General features: G+C 34.7%; 1 protein-coding gene across 1 annotated transcript; it reads left to right on the top strand.

Moving 5' to 3' along the window:
- Positions 1–4,619: 4,619 nt before the first annotated feature.
- On the top strand, positions 4,620–16,798 carry LOC128214159 (transcription elongation factor A protein 1-like). Its single transcript, XM_052920481.1, has 9 exons — positions 4,620–4,809; positions 6,801–6,869; positions 8,528–8,636; positions 8,847–9,035; positions 9,561–9,614; positions 10,687–10,841; positions 11,103–11,249; positions 11,445–11,516; positions 14,130–16,798. The coding sequence occupies exons 1-9, from the start codon at positions 4,741–4,743 to the stop codon at positions 14,136–14,138; spliced, it is 873 nt and encodes a 290-aa protein (XP_052776441.1). The 5' UTR covers positions 4,620–4,740; the 3' UTR covers positions 14,139–16,798.
- Positions 16,799–18,180: the final 1,382 nt, after the last annotated feature.

The following is an 18,180-nucleotide window of genomic DNA, read 5'->3' as shown; positions in this document are numbered from 1 at the left end:
TGAAAACCAAAAATAGTGAGTTTAGCTTAATCCTGTTATAAGGGACTTAAGAAGTTTCGAGAAATTGAGGCCTGGGCCTACAACTTTTTTTGAAAAATAACAATTTCAGATAACAAAAAAATGCACTAAAAACTAATAGCTACTCAAACACTTAAAACATCTAAAACAATGTTTTATTTTAACCAAAGTAAGTTATCTTTGTTTATCTTAACTACGTGCAGGGTGTATGGCTTGATTATATTGTTATCATTGCAAATGTAAATAAGTGTGTGTAACGGTGTAACGGTGTAAAAATGTGTCAAAGTCCCCAATCATCGGGCCTACAAGTTGTTCAGGTCTTAGCTACACCCCTGGATTTTTAGGCCTTAGTACGCCTCTAGGGGTGTGTGTGGGGGGAGGGGTTAAAAACACTGGATTCAACTCTTAATAAAGCCCCCCCCCGGGGGACATACCAGGGATAGCCGGGAAAACGGGCCGTGTTTTTACCTTCCAGGTGGCCCCGCAGTGCCGGGTGAATGCGGTGGTTTTGTCTTCGCGCCAAAAATAGCGCGGAATGTTTTTTCCCCGGGCTTGGCTGGACCAAAAGTCAAAGTCCCCGCTATTCACGGACCTGGGGGCCGTGGTTACATGTAGCATAATATAGACTTTGTAAAAAGTTGGGATCAATAACACGGTAATCCTACTCCCAGTGTAAAAGCTTACAGTATTTTCAAAAAGCACCTACTTGATGAAGCTTCACTTAAAATGTGTTATTTTTCGCGAATGTAAGCAGGTTTTGGATAAGTTCAAAATCTATGTCAAATCTGGGAATAGGCAGGCGCGTAGCTGACTGTACGCAAATACGCAGAACTTTGCGTAATGAAATTTCGACAGGTCGAAGTTTTTGTCATACAACTGGCCCCCGAATCAGAAAACCCGAAGGGAGGTATAGGGGGTGAAGGGGTTAATATGCTGTCCGTCAATTAAACTAATTTCGATCTGCGTATTCCGATATTGGCCCATGCTACGCGCCTGGTAGGATTTGTTATTTGTCTTAGGTCAGAATCCACAATCCACAGAATACGCCGAAAATGAGCGGGACGATCACTATGGAGGCTATTCGTTGCCAAAAGTCCAGACGTGTAATTCCCACAACGTGCTTCTTAATCGTACTAAATATCTCTTACATTTGTCAATGAAGACGTGCTATTTGTTATTTCTATTCGTCACTTTTTCCGTAGTGATTTGTCATTTGTCATTATAGTAGTCAAAATGTATATTTGTCAGATCAACCCTGTATAAACTCACTAAAACATAGATCGTATAACTTGCCTTTAACAATATGATGATGTAATTTAGAAAGCCGAATCATGCATATGTAAAACTGCAATCCTACAGTCGACACTCGCATTCGTAAAATGAACATTTGCAGTCCAACAAGTCCAGGTTTACAAAAGTCAATCGACAAGTTCAGAATTACAAGGATAGACGATTTCCCCTATACCTTATATGGTAAATGTCACCGAAAGAAACGAAGGTGAATGGGCGGAGCTAACGAATCAGATTTTCTTTCGTTTATTCCGTCGAATCAAGCAAGGGAGATAACATCTTCGCCTACCTCCTGTAAATTCCCGGTTGTAAGTCCGAGTACTCTCTCTTTATTTAACAATAAAAACTAAAATTAACTACATCTTTTATTTTATTTTAACGATCAATGTTCCTAAATGGGTTATAAATCACCATATTATTTAGTCAATTGCAGTTGGGTGTATCTGAGCTTGGCTCACGGACCCAGATTTATACTGCCATTGTCAGTTGTTTTTTACTTATACACCCAAGCAAGCAAAAATTGTTCATTTATTTTATTTACAAGTGGACCATGGGCGGGACGTTCAGTGGGGGGGGGGGGGCTGTAGGGCCTGTTTCTCCCCCCCCCCCCAGTTGGCCCGCAAGTAAACTTAAAGGTTATTTTTTTTTTCAATATTTCTCAGAAAAAAAAAAACTTAATTACGCCATAATGCACCAATTCAGACTAAAAATATTTAAAATATTCAAGGGGGAGTACCCCTAAACCCCACTTCCCACATTTTAAACATCTTAATGTCATGCCCACTCGAGGGATCATGTCCAAAAAGTTGTACCCCTAAGTCACGCCCCTCTAACGCAAGTCCCTGTTCAAAACCTGCAGCAAACCCACGAAACTTTTGATGGACATCATAATGATATTCACCTAGTTTTGTCTGATGTTATACATTTACTATCTTAATAAGCATGTATGGTGTAAACGTGTATTTTCAATACATCATTGAAACAAAATATCCATGTGGATGGAAGAACAGCCCTCCAACCCACTTGTGTCCCCCAGTTATGGATACGCGATCTGCCACTGTGAACCATAACAATCAAGTGGGGGATTTCAAGAACATGAAAAATAGATATCGTGAGTCTTAGATTAGAAAAACCAACGCGTGATTTTTCCCCTCCAAGGCTAGGTCCGCTTCACCTAAATGTGAAAAAAGCCATGACTGTTGAGTGTGGGTGGGGAACAAAAGGTAGCAGCAAGTAATAATTGTTTATTAGCAATAAATTGACTTCATCATTAAAATACTTTATTAATTACCTATAAAATAATATTCGTTACAGTATAATGTACGAGTTATATGAAGTTGTAATCTAAGTGTATTTTATCCATACAGTTCCAGCTACCAGGTAAGAAACCTCTGGGGCATCTTAGTGAATAATTTCAACTTAATGAAAATTTAGATTTTTTTCTTCGTAAAATTTAAATTATCTAAAATTACTTGCAATCTTAAACATTGCAAAAAGGCAAGAAAGTGTCCTCTAATGGTAGAATTTAAAATAGTGTTCATAGTAATTTAAAGCTGCACTCTCACAGATTGACAGTTTTGACAACCTTTTTTTGACCCAGACTCGGCTGATTTTGGCAGCAATGCTTTCTATACAAATAATAAGATTACTCACACTAAAACAGATCTAAATTGTTTGGAAAACTGCCGACATTTTTCATTTTTCTTAAAACGTTACTGTAGTATCACTTTTAGCCATAAAACATCAATTTGCGAACGTAAAACTGCATCTGATCTTTTGTCAGCAGTCTTATACCACTGGTATCCAGACATTTACGCAGAAATTGGCTAATTCCAAAACAAAAAAAATAAAAATAGTTGTCAACACGGTCAATCTGTGAGAGTGCAGCTTTAAAAGAAAAATAAGACAATGGGACTTTTCATTCTTGAAGTATAATTGAATGCTAATGACTTACATTTTGTTGTGTTTGAGTCAAGTATCATTTTGCATACATCTTATTTCATGTCATATGTGCGTATTAATTACTATTATATAGACAAAAACATGTTGTAATATCATATTATTTATTACAATTTCAAATACAAGTCCTGTGACATTATTTTATTCGACATGAAATAATTTATAATCCATCCTGTTTCCAAATCATTGTCCATAATGTCATAATATAAATGATTCGTAATGTCCATAATAACGTTCGCAATGTCCATGGTCCAAAGTATCCATAATTGGTTTAAATAGAGCCGAGTGAAATCTGTCTTCTACACACCGCAATGTAAAACCCGGCATGTGACTTTCACAGAATGACGTGTGTTTAACATACACAACTTTATATTTACACCTCAACTTCCATTCCTTAAATGAACTGCTTTTCGGCAATTACGTTCATCAATCGATGAACGCAACATCTTCGGATATGTTCGGATCGTAATTCATTGCATAACAATACTGGTATACATGAAAGCTATTGATCTTGTTATTGGTTGTATTGTGTCTGCAGGTCCCGTAAAATATAGATCAACATTTTTAAAATTGTTAGTTTATTATATTTTAAATATATTGGTACCAGAAGTGTTTCAATTTTACGTTTTAAAGTGATTTCAAGTGGTTGATCTTTTCCCGCGTTATTGTGACGTCATTTGTAAAAAAGTTTCCGGTTATAGTCGGGTCGTTCTATTTACAGAATGGGTGAGAACGGATTACTGAAAGGTTTTCTTAAATGAAATAAAGTATTTGTTTTAACAATTCTTGAATGAAATAATGAACTATTTGTGTAAATATAAGGAATGAATTGCGGGGTTGATGTCATTATCGGGGATATGAACGCAATTGGGTTGGTCAAAGTACGCGTGGAGTCCTGCGTTCATACCCCGATAATGACATCAACCCCGCAATTCATTCCTTAAATAAACACGACTGAATCGTCTGTTGAATAGATGCAACGAGAATAAAACTCCAATTGGTACAATGAAAAATAAAAATGTGCAGTGTAAAATGTAAACATACAACCGATGAGTTGGCGGTTGTAAAATGTAAATTGGTAAATCATCATTGTTACAAACCTAAAATACACACATACACGTCTTTTGGCAACGAATAGCCTCCATAGATCACAACGCTTAAAGAATTCGAAAACAAATCTAATAATTAATTCAAGCTTTGTTTCGAATATTTCGGGAAAAATATTTGTAAAGAATAATTTCATTCAAAACATTGAATGATAATATTTGGTTGTGATTTTCTTTTTTGAAATGAATTAAAACCTCGGTTGGTATAGAAATATTAATTCGAAACTTCAGCATATTACAGTGTTCTCGAAATTTTGCTCGGCGTCGTATTCACCAAAATTAGTCCAAATTTAGTCACTTAATTCTGTCCATATTAGTTTTGTCCCATTTTTATTATTGTTAAATAAATCTTTATATTGTCAGTAAAATGCCTACCGAAGAAGATGTGTTGAAGATTCGCTCTAAATTAGAGAAAATGATCTCGACGAATACAACGGTAAGTTTGTCATATATTTTCGCGTGTTTTGGATTGATTCGATCTCGATAACGGTTGCCCTATATTAACCACAGTGACCACAGACAGAATTTTTGAAATAATATATTATTGTTAATGAATTTGTTTAACCTTGGACGGAACCATCGCACATCATCTCGTACACAAATTCATTACACGCTATAAATGCAATACAAAAAAGGGCACCTTAGGCAAATAATAAAAGTAGTCCACCTAAATGGCCGTCAACAAGTTTTTTGATGATTTTTTTAGTATGGCAGACTCGTGACGTCCACCATCCCAGCAAAAAGTAGCGAACGGTCCTTGCGCAAAGAATCCTCGCAGCCACAACTTTGAAATTATCTCTGTTATAAATTCAAATTTCTTCAAATATATTATTGCCTTCTATTAAACACATATTTATTTATGTCATTATGCCAAAAAATATATTCAGATATCATAAAACACTTACATGTGTCGATACAAGATACAAAAATCTTTATTTAAAGTCGGTATACCACACATAATGACATAATAAAAATTATGTGTTAACAAGAAACATTAGCTCATTGAGCTATTTTCAGACATGAAAAACAGACATACATAACATATCAGATAAAAATAACTATGAGCTTGTGACCTGGAAATAAAAGTATGTATTGTTTTGATTGTTTATCAAGTATTCCGATATCTGTAAATCTGGGACAAATCTGATAGGTTGTGTACATGTATGAAAGGGTATTCGTGACCCAGAATACATTTATGTGAAAATAACAACTCTAATGACAAATTCAATCCAGTTTAGATCACTGTCGGGTATATATTGAACAATTTTGTCATTATTATTCAACATCGACATAATATTACTATATATTCTTTCACCCGGTGTTAAATGTTAGAGAGTTGTAGCGTTTCAGGGATACATAAGAAATGTCAAAATAATAAAAAAGTATCCCTGATCGCTCATTATTGTAGCTAATAATAAAAGGTTCAAGTGAAAAAATAAGACATTACAAAACCTGAGAGTAAATTTGTTTTAACACTGATTTATTTGTTTCATTTATTTTCAACATAGATGATACTTACTAATAGTATTTATTTAGTAAATACATCAACAGGGTTACAGATAAGCTGCGTATTTGCGTAAATACGCAATTACAATCAAAGAAAACACAATTGTCTTAAAAATTGATAAGTAACAAAATGCATAAGAAAAGGCAGTTAATTTAAAAAGGACGCATAATGGTTTAAAATGAGAACTGGAAACTCATTTTGTCTAATTTGGCGAATTCTATTCGGTCAATTTATCTAAGTGAGTTAAAAATAGATAATTGTTTCCGTAATTGGCTGATCATTTTCCTGAAGCAAGCCGGAAATAATGGAAGACCTCTGGGTTTGACTTAAGACACTTTCCGTTGATAAACGAGTAAATACCATCCTATACAATGAATTATTTAAAATCAAAACAATGGGGTGATAGAAACTTTAAATACACATTTATAATGTGAGATACCCAATTTTTTCAAAAGTGAAGAGTAACACTCAAATACATTGGAAATCTTATCTGTAACTGTGCATCAAGAACGTAATATATATAAACATTTCTGTATTGCACACACAATGATGTCCCTTTTTTGTGTTTATTATATTATTTTAATTGTATGAGTTAAATATTATGACATGCGTTTTTTAGGCTAGTTGTGTTTTCTTCATACATTAGTTGTAAAAATATTGGGAGATTTTCCAATTTGCTTCTGTACATGTATGTTTCAAATGAACACTGTATTTTGCCTAAAAAACACATATGGAAACAACATATCGGTATCTAGTCTACTAACCAAGAATTTTTTCATCACACCATTCATCTTATTTGGCGTATTTTTCTTTCATTTAAATTAAACTGTAAATGCCCTTGAACTGTCTCTAAATATCATTTTCAGTAAAATACCAAGTTATTGAAAACTCTGTAAATTATATACTTTTTTTATTTTCAGGATCATTCATCTGCAGGGGATTTACTAAAGTCTCTGCAAGATTTGCCAATGAATCTCGATGTTTTGCAGGTAAACCACATGTCTGTTGGAAAAAAATTGTTATTTAAAGTAGTTGTAAAAAGACTTGAAATAATTAAACTTCATAGCACATGTGTATGAAAATTTGTTCTTTTTGTGTACTATTCAACCATTTTTAGCTCGACTATTCGAAGAATAAGGAGAGCTATACTACTCACCCAAGCGTCGGCGTCAGCCCTTGGTTAAGGTTTTGCATGCAAGCACACATAGGTTAATATCTCAGCAACTACTAACTTGAGGTATTGCATATTGAGACTTGATACAATGGTACTCAACCATCCAATCTACTTAATTAACCAAGTTTGATAACTCTACTTTGCATTTAATAATAGGCCTTTATTAATTGACTTAGAAATTCTGGTTAAGGTTTTGCGTGCAAGCACACATAGGTTAATATTTCAGCAACTACTTGATGTATTGCGTTGAGACTTGATACAATGGTACTCAACCATCCAACCTACTTAATTTACCAAGTTAGATAACTCTTGTTTGCATTTAATGCAAATAATTGCCCTTTATTATTCGACTCAGAAATTCTGGTTAAGGTTTTGCATGTAAGAACACATAGGTTAATATCACAGCAACTACTGGATGAATTGCATTGAGACTTTATAAAACGGTACTCAACCATCCAATCTACTTAAACAACCAAGTAAGATAACTCTAGTATGCATTAAATTCAAATAATGGCCCCTTTTTTATTCAACATAGAAGTCAATGCTTCAGCAAATACATCATGTATTGCATTGAAACTTTACACACAGGCTCCCAACCATTTAACCTTCTTATTTAATCAAGTAAGATAACTCTATCTTTCATATTATATAATTTTTGCCCCTTTATTATGCGACTTAGAAATTCTGGTTAAGGTCTTGCATGTTAGCACACATAGGATAATATCTCAGCAACAAATTGATGTATTGCATTGAGACTTTATACAATGGTATTCAACCACCCAATCTAATTGAATAATCAAGTTAGATAACTGTGTTTTGCAAATAATGGCCCTTTATTATTACACTTAAAAATTCTCGTTAAAATTTTGCATAAAACCACATTTATGTTAATATCTCGGCACATCATGTATTGCATTGAAATCTAATCTAACAGTGATCCATGCATGTTTCGCCAAAACTTTTCAATCCTTACACTGAAAAGCGGCGGAATAGTCGAGCGCGCTGTCTCTGTGACAGCTCTTGTTAAATAAATAGATATTTATATCACTACAAAACATAGTTAGGAGGGTGTATATTGGAATGAGCTTGTTGGTCAGGTAGGAGGGTGTATATTGGAATGAGCTTGTTGGTCAGTTGGTTGGTTTCATCTGAATGATAACTCATGAAACAGTCAACAAATTTAGGTAATTCTTGGTACACTTGTTAAACACCATAAAATACTGGTTGAGTTATGATACATGTCAAGAAAAGAACCATCATTTATTTACGTCTTTATTCTTTTAACTTAGAATTTGCCAAAATTGGTGTCCGCATTATGATAGGTTCCCTGGATTGAAATAATGGAGTTATGGCCCCTTATTAAAGAAATATGTTACCATTTCTGGGCCCAGGTGAGGTTTATTCATTACTCCTATGACAGCTCTAGTTGTTACAAAAGTTATCCATTATGATCCAACATTTGTGTTTTTCCAGAAAACAAGAATTGGCATCACAGTTAACAGCTTTAGAAGGACATGCAAAGATGAAGAAGTAATATCACTATCAAAAAACCTTATCAAGAATTGGAAAAAACTTCTTCCAGGTATTAAATGTTTATATTTAAAAAATAAATTTACAGTTTGCAACTTTCATACTTATTCTACAAATGATTGTCCAGAAATTTGTATCTTTGAAATATAGTGTTATGTCACGTAAAAATGATTCCATCTATATAATAATATTATATGGTTTAATGGTTAGATGTAAATCATAAAAATGCTTTTTAATTATAATTGTAATTCTTCTGTAACAGATTCTGCAAAATCAGAGAAAAAGGAAAAGGGATCAAGTAAAAATGGTGATTCTATGGACACAGCTGATGATGCCGAGAAGTCAACATCAGAGGAAAATAGTCGGCGGTCTTCAACCTCGGCAACAGACACCAACGACCCTGTGAGATTAAAATGCCGTGAGCTGCTCACAAAGGCACTCAAAACAGATGGTATTTATCAGTTTTCTGTATACAAACATAAGGAAACTATTTGCCCATGAGTTTAAAGTCAGTGATATTTCAAAGTTTTGTAAGCAGTTATAAGCTGCAAGGCATTAATGGTTCTATGTTCAAATGAGCAAATACAAATGGCTTTATGCAATCACTTGGTATTGGTATATAGAGTTTTTATGCAATTGCTTTAATAATTGGAGCAGTGGTCGAAATTAACACAAGCCCCCAAGCCCTGCACTGGTAAAAAATCTTCCGGGCTTGCTCAAATTCAGAATTTTATATAGCAGGGCTTGTTAAATATTTGATGCCAAGCAATAGTATAAAAATTCTGGCTTGTTCATCCAAAAGTCTAATTTCAATCACTGTGGGAGGGGGTGGGAGCTTGCCTTGTCCCAGACAGGGGCTTTACACCTTGACTCCTCTCTGTCTTTCAGGGATTAACAATTATCAGAACCCCTGCAACTTATTCAGTGACTTGTCAATGTATTGTTTATTAGTCTGACACAATGTTGTATGTTGCAGACGAGAAGCCAGGCCAGCTAGACCCTGAAGAACTGAGTGCAGCAATTGAAGATAGTATCCTTGTGTTCACATTTTCTGAAAAAAACGTACACCTTCATTTTCATATACTGTGTTACAATGTATTTTCAAATTTTAAAGTTGTCAGTTTACTTCAGCTCTGATTATGTAATGCTAAGTGGAAATTGCTCATATGTCCAAAAGCTGCTGTAAACTAAATGTGAAAATGTAAAATAAAAACCAAATAATAGCAAATTTTATTTTAAAAACAAAACAAACATACAACATAAGAATATGATTAAATTCTCGTCATTAACTTTTCACAATTATCTTCTCAGTGTAAGGGGTCAAGCATTAAATGGTTTTTCACACTTTTCAAATTCCCTTTCATCTTTCATTGCAATTTTTACAACATGCGAAAATTTTAACACCTGCCAAATGTTTATTTATGTATATGCTTTGAGGAAAATGTGTGAAATTATGACCTCGAGGCAATCATAAGACTTAATTATGTTTTGATCCAGTGCCAGCATATTTTATATCAAAATGAAGGAAAAATGAAGGAAATAATGGTCGAGACTAAACTTTGTCTTTGACTGACCACTGGTTATAGAACGAAGGCCTCTTCGAACGACAGCAGTTTTACTGTAGGTTTAAATCAACATGTAGCGATCAAAATATATGGTATACATTAAGACAGGGTTCCTTTTATGTATTCGTACTGAATGCAGAGCAGTGCATTTTGTGATATAATTAAATGTAAATTTTAATAGATAGGAGATAAGTAATAGTATTGACCTATCTGACTGAAGTTCTTGATCTGGATCTGAACTTCCTATATTTCTGTTTATAAAAATATGTGAAATGATAACATTTGGTTTGTGTTATTGTTCTAAATCCTGTTCAATCCATTTGATAACACTAACTACATTACTTTTATGTTATCGTTTTTTTAATCCTGTAAAATTTATTTACATCAGATTGTAGTGTTGACAACATGTATAGTTGGACTGCCATCGCATCAGTAATCTATCCATTAATGAAGGTAATTAAATTTCATGACTATTTTGTTAAAAGGTTCAAGATATATTAGAACATTTTTTCTCATGTTTCCTTTACAAAGTCTTAGATATATTTAATGAGTTTAAGAATACTGACACAAAGTACAAGAACCGTGTTCGAAGTCGTGTGGCAAATCTGAAAGATGTTAAAAACCCGGAACTGAGAGCAAATGTGCTGTGTGGGCTCATCCCAGCAGACAGGATGGCAAAAATGACTGCAGAGGTAGGCTTTCTTGAATATTAACAATGAAAAACTCTTTAAATACATTTCTGACAATATTGTAAAAAGAAACAGATATATCCTATTCAACATTTACCATTTAATAAGAAATTGAAACGAGCCCTGCTATATAGAATTCTGTTTGTTAGCAAGCCTGAAAAGCAAGGCAATTGGACTTGTAATAATATGTACCACTGTTGTTTTACCGAAAAGATATTGTGGTTGTTCCTGGTTTGCAAGTGTTGATACTATGTTTGATAACAGGAGATGGCAAGTGCACATATGAATGACTTGCGGGCGAAATATACAAAGGAGGCAATTGATGACCACCAGATGGCGAAAACAGGCGGCACTGTCACAGATCTGTTCAAGTGTGGCAAGTGTGGTGGTAAAAGATGTACATACAACCAGGTATGTGGACTATGTGATCAGCTGATAATCTCATGATGTTGCGATCACCATGCTCTTGTGTTCATGATATACTGCAACATATAGTAATGAAACAGGCAATTAGCTATTACACATAACCCTGATTGGTAAACAAACAAAAGTTTGAATGTATTAAATTAATTAAAGCAACGATTCTCTATTTTTTTTTTGTTACAGGTTCAAACAAGAAGCGCTGATGAACCTATGACCACCTTCGTGTTTTGTAATGATTGTGGAAACAGATGGAAGGTAGGTAGACTATTTTGTCTCTCAAGAGAGATACCACCAGAATGTAACAATTGTATTGTTGTGTTTTAGAGGAGACATAATTGTTATGCCTCTCTTACCCTTTTCACTAATACTGTCAGGTGGACCCTTACTGAAACTATAACCTGCCCAGGCTTATTACAACATTTAAAACTGGTCAATAACTATACCTACTAGCAGGGAATTCTCAAACTTGAGGGGTATTGGTAATGACCTTATTGCTCAGATATTTAATGCAAAATGTCTAATAGATTGCCATTAGGGCATCTCTTGTGCTCTGAATATTGCTAACCATTTGTCGGGAGCATTTGTCTTGTGACTGTCAGTGTGACGGCTCTTGTGTAACAGGAAGCTAGCCATATGTCAGTCAGAATTTTGGAGGGATAGAGAACAATTTATCTTTAACCCCTATTAGTTAGAACTTGCTTTGTTTTGGGGGATAGTGTAGGTCACAGGTCAAAATCTAAATGGATAAGATGGCAGGATATCTGGAAAATGGTATGATTCTTTGTCAAGAGATCACATCTGAACAGTAGAAGGACTATGTGGAGTCCTTTGATTTTGATATCAGTAGGTCACAGATGCACAGTTGTTGGCTGGTCTGTTCATCAAAGGTGTCATTGACAACCTTTAATTTACCTTGGCCAAAATAAAACAAAAACGTTCATAACTATGGTGCTTTTCTCTTGGTAAATCTCTGTCTGAGCAATAACTAGAATATGTTGTGTTTAAGCTGATCTGGCATATTTTTTTTATAAATTCAGTTGAACTAATGTGATCACATCATCATCCACAGTAGCAACATCATTGTTATTTTCATCATCGTAATCATCATCATCGTAAGCTTCATCATCATCATTAGCATCAGCATCATCATCATCTATTAAACTTAAATGTTTTATTAAATTCTAAAGGAAGATAGTTTTAATTAATATTTGTGGTAAGTAAATTGCTGTTGTGTTTTAACATGTTCTTGTTATTGATTGAATTCTTATTTCAAGCATTTCATGGAATATTTGCTTGTTAATATATTAATTTATGCTTTGTTTATTTCTGACTTTTTCATTGGTCTAGAGGCTGTCATGTGACAAACCATAGAAAGTGATATACATCCGCAAAAAAAAATGATATTGACTTCATTCCCATTATACACTATGATTGAAGAAGCTATGTAGGAAGTAGAATTTATTTCAGTGACTTCATTTTCTAAGGATTGCAATTTTGGGTATAATGATCAAAAGAAACTATGTCAAAAGTGTTTTATGAAGATTATTTCAAAAAGCATATAATAAAACACATACAGGAGACGGATGATATTGGTGTATATCCTGTTTTATGGACCACGAAAAAGTGATATTCACCTCAGTTGTGGTGTTCTTGTTATATTAAGTTGCAATTATTTTAACTTGTAAGCACTTGAATGTGTTTCATACATAAATAACTACTGCAAATCAAGATATTGATCATTGGTATTGCCCATATACAAACTTAAATGAACCTTGTCACTGAAATGAAAATTGTGCTCACGGCCTTTATCCTTGAATTAAATTCACAAGTTAGTGTACAACACCTTCTCAAGCTCCCCTTGTTGATGAAGACTATTATGCTTATTTTTGAGTCGTTGATTTTCAGAGCCTGAAATTAACTATCTCAGACAACGCGAAAACTTTTTCTTCTTCACAGGACATTGCGACAGGTAAACACTGAAAGTTTACCTGTCGCACCAAATTTTTACCTGTCGCAATGTTACAAACAGTATTCAGTAACATCAGCCTAAACCTTGATTTTAAGCCTCTTTTTTAAATAAGTTTTGTAATTCCCCATTTTAACAGGTTTAGATCTTTTTGGTTAGATTTGTCCTACAGTACTATAATAAATTACAAAAAAAAAGCCAAACATAATGTAAAAAAAATCAATATTCGGATCTTATAAATGCCATAATTTTTTTCTTCCCTAAAATGCCTCCTAAAATAAACTCATATCTGGTTCGTCTACCCATGAAACAGCCAGATCTTACTCTTTTAATTCATCTTTAAATTAAAGATACAATAGGGTTATAAAATGTAACGAATTGTACTACAAGTCAAACTCAGGCACAACATTTATGAAAAAACGAAAGTAGAGTTCTCGTTATTGGCAATGTTAAACAGAGCGGAAAGAAAGTCAGCTCGGTATATCAATCATCATATTTAAATTAACACGATTGCCGGGAACCACTACATACGGAATTTTGTAATTTCCGAACATTTCCGTAAAATAAAAGTATAAGAGTACCAGCTGAAATCGGAACCTTACGCGTTTTATCGGCTTTTACGGAAACATGTCGAAACGGGGTTTACAAATAGTGAAACACGGATTAACACGCTGAATAATCATGATATAAAAATAACTCTGAACATTTATTTAGAAACTGAAAGTAAATTTTCCGAAAATTAAACGGTGCTGATTTTAATTTTTCACCGGAAATTGTGACCGACCAAAACAAAACTTTCGTCGGTCAAAATTGAAATATACCGGACATGTCCGACTGTCCGACGGACATTCGCATTGTCTGCTATCTGTCCTGTATAAATATATTTTCTTGTCTTATTTCAGTTCTGCTGAGGTGGTGGTCCACACTTTGGAGAAAATAGCCTGTAAATTTTCAGAGTCATCCGGAGAACTGCTGGATTAAGCCTGAACTTTGATATATTATCAAACAAGACTTCAGCTTACTTTCAAACGGTCAAACATGGACTTCCAGAAACAAGAATGATTGCATATTAATATAACAACGTTCATTATAAACGTAATTTATGTGATGACTTGAAGTGTAACTGTGTCTAGTGGCTGTATATAGCTAGACTTTGATAGATAACTGCAGTGTCTGTGCAAATGTAGCTGTAGCTGTGCTTACTGGCTCTAAGATTAGAATGAACAGTGTTTTCGGGTTATGAAATGTTTATACAGTGGTTTTCACTGCAAACTATTATGTAAGAAATATGTTCATATATACTTGTTTAGATTGATCCTAGATTGTGTGAGGCATTTTATCATATCATTGTCATAGTTCAGTTAATGAGCATTCTAACCTTCAACAATATTAGAATTTGCATGTTGTGCTAATTTCCACTTCTAAAAAAAAAAAAGCTAAATTCTGAAGAGCACATGGTGAATGGATGCTGTTAAATATGTTGCCTGATAAGATGTTTCATAAAAAAAGATAAGTAATGATATTTTTGTGTGCACATAAGATAATTTGCTATTCATTTAAACTAAATATTTTGCCAATTTAACAGACATTGTTTTGTAGGCTGTTTTGACAATAGCTTTTTATTATGCCCCCCTTTGAAGAAGAGGGGTATATTGCTTTGCACATGTCTGTCAGTCGGTAGGTCGGTCGGTCCATCGGTAGACCAAAGCTTGTCCGAGTGATAACTCAACAATTCCTGGATGTATGGTCATCAAACTTGACATGAAGGTTGGGCCTGACCAGTATATGACCCCTATTGATTTTAGGAGTCATTGGGTTAAAGGTCAAGGTCACAGTGACTTTGAATGTGAAAATGTTGTTTGAGTGATTACTTGACATGCCTGCACCCATGGCCCTCAAACTTGACTTGTAGGTTGAGCCTGACATGTAGATTACCCCTGTTGATTTTAGGGGTCAGCAGGTCAAAGGTCAAGGTCCCAGTGACCTTGAATGCATAAAGCTTGTCTATCTGATTTCTTGACAATGCCTGTACCCATTGCCCTCAAACTTGACATTTAGGTTTTGGGTGACCAGCTGATGACTCCTATGGATTTTGAGGTCATAGAGTCAAAGTTCATGATGATAACTAGGGATGCAAACGAATGGCAAAACTGATATTCGAATATACGGTAATTCTTTTGATCGAATATTCGATTACCGAAATACATATTTTAGAAGATGTAGTAAACTATTATTATTTATCGCAAAAGCAATACCCTTTTGCAATACCCGGAGCATTTTTACAATACTTTGTCGTAGCCAGTACGTGCAGCGGACCCTGATTTTCCCCAAATAAGCCTTTGAAACTCTCCATTTTCAGGATGAATAAAAAATACATTATAAACAACAAATTCGAATAATTTCAAGCCCGCAGCATTTGTAAACAATGTGAAATTAGATGGATTCCTAGTCAAATAGTGTTTTGAGCCAGTAGAAGGTCTTTCCCTAGGACGAGCAGCCTCGTTCTGAATTTGACCTCTAAATTGACTAAATATAACTATGGAAAACCCAATCAACTCCGGAACTAGTAAAGTAATAAAACAAAAACATAAATGGATTTGACTCATCTAATGTACAACAATAGAGGAAATAAATCCTAAACGCTATACTATACATTTACATTTCAAAGCACGAACATTGTATTGAAACATGGAAAACAGTTTAAAACACATATACATGTATGTAACAGCAATATTGTAGCACATAGTGTTTTCGTCATCACGGCGATTTGAGCTATGTATTGCACAGCTTAATTTACAGCCAAGACAACACATTGGTGTTAAAGCAGATTCCTAGCCAGTTTTTGTAAAAGTAGGGGACGTTTTTAAGTGCCCGACGATATGTCACTAATTGACATAAATTATGACGCGTGTTTAGTGTATTGTCATCACATTCACACCTATGGCATTAGGGGCCAATCGTTGTAAAAACAAGACAAACAAACTTTATAAACAACAACGGTGTTGTAGGCAAAAGGTTTTTATTCTCTTTATTGAACTTTTTTCGAATATTCGAATACCGATTTTGACATTCCAATACCAAACGTTTGATCGAATATTCGATTGCATCCCTAGTCGTAACTCATATTCATCATTAAAATTGTCATATTGACTAATTCCCGGCTGCGGAGAAAATACATTTTTATATGTAAATATCAGTCATCATCTGAACATTATTAAAAGCTGTACCTACATGTACTATCCTCAAACTTTGATTGGTCATATTGTTTTAGCTGCCTCAAAGGCATCCATTGTCAATGACAAATCAGCTGTCATTTCGGTCGATGCATATTTGATTCCATTGTCCAAATAATCCTGATAACATGGTGCACAGGGGGGAGGCGGGGCATAATGTTTGACAAACATCTCTTGTTAGATGTCTAATTTTGGAGATTGAAAATGCCATTTAAAAGTTATGTTTACATTTTATTGCCTGCATTTGTACATATGCATGACCATCATTTTTTGGTTTACCATCTCATACATTGTGTATAGTGTCCATAAATGTCCATATAAATAAAGATTGAAAAACTCTTTGGTTTTACCATTGTGTCAATATGTTTCTCATTACTTCAATGGTGATCATTGTCATTCTAAATTTGAGAATTGTATCCCTTTGTACTGGTATATATTGACAAAATTTATAGAAAATTTACCCATGAAGATATCTTTTAAAAACATGTGACATTTTAAACGTAAGCTCTAAACACTCGTAGTCATGAAATCAGTTGAACATTATTATACAATTATTGACTATTGAGTCATGGAGTATGATAATGATATTCAATGGCATGAAGTCGTATTGACTGAGGCAATTCAAGTCAATATGACTCGTATTCAATGGCTCACATTTTTTTTTTTATTATATGACAATTTATTTTTATACCCCCTTTCGAAGAATAGTGGGTATATTGCTATGCTTATGGCGCTAGCTCGGTTGGTCCGTCTGTCGGTAGACCAACGCATGTCCAAGTGATAACAATTCCTGGACCTATTGTCAACAAACTTGGCATGAAGGTGGGGCTTGACCAGTAGATGACCGCTATTGATATTAGGAGTCAAGGTCACAGTGACCTTCAACGGGAAAAGATTGTTAAAGCTTGTCCGAGTGATAACTCAACAATGCCTGTATCATAGCCATCAAACTTGACATTGAGGCTGGGCTGACCAGTAGATGACCTCTATTGATTTCAGAGGTCATCAGGTCTAGGTCACAGTGACACTGAATGCGAAAAGGTTTTCCGAGTGATAACTAGACAATGCCTGCATTAATTGCCCTCAAACTTGACTTGGAGGTTGGGCCTGCCAGTAGATGACCTCTATTGATTTTAGAGGTCATCAGGTCTAGGTCACAGTGACACTGAATGCGAAAAGGTTTTCCGAGTGATAACTAGACAATGCCTACATTCATTGCCCTCAAACTTGACTTGGAGGTTGGGCATGACCAGTAGTTTTCCCCTATTGATTTTAGGGGTCATCGGGTCAAAGATCACAGTGACGTTGAACGCAAAAAGCATGTCTGTGTGATAACTAAACAATGCCTCCACACATGGCCCTCAAACGTGACATTTACGTTGGGGGGGGGGGAGGGGGGCGGGGGAATTGTGACCAGTAGATGACCCCTATTGATTTTGAGGTCATACAGTCAGCTCATTTTGGTATCAGTGCCTTAATTCAGTCTAGCCATTAAACATCAATTTTCGAACGTTAATATGAAGAAAAAAATGCGATCTGATCTTTTGTTAGCAATCCTTTGGTTTCTAGACATTGACGCAAAATGGCTCATTTCGAGACAAAATAAAAAAGAGGCAAACTGTTTGACAAACATCTCTTGTTAAGATATTATGTATTCGCAACCCCATAAGAAAATAAAGACAAAACTAAGAACGCAACAGAAAAAAAAACATTGGATGTA

This window comes from Mya arenaria, chromosome 13 (genome assembly GCF_026914265.1).
Source record: "Mya arenaria isolate MELC-2E11 chromosome 13, ASM2691426v1".
Classification (NCBI taxonomy): domain Eukaryota; kingdom Metazoa; phylum Mollusca; class Bivalvia; order Myida; family Myidae; genus Mya; species Mya arenaria.
Note: the sequence above shows the minus strand (reverse complement) of the source record. Positions and strands in the feature narration are given on the sequence as shown.

Excerpts from the sequence above, each read along its gene's own strand:
- LOC128214159 (XM_052920481.1), top strand. The coding sequence starts at position 4,741 with ATGCCTACCGAAGAAGATGTGTTGAAGATTCGCTCTAAATTAGAGAAA. Across the intron at positions 4,810-6,800 it reads TGATCTCGACGAATACAACG|GATCATTCATCTGCAGGGGA; the intron begins GTAAGTTTGTCA and ends TTTTATTTTCAG. Across the intron at positions 9,036-9,560 it reads AAAGGCACTCAAAACAGATG|ACGAGAAGCCAGGCCAGCTA; the intron begins GTATTTATCAGT and ends TGTATGTTGCAG.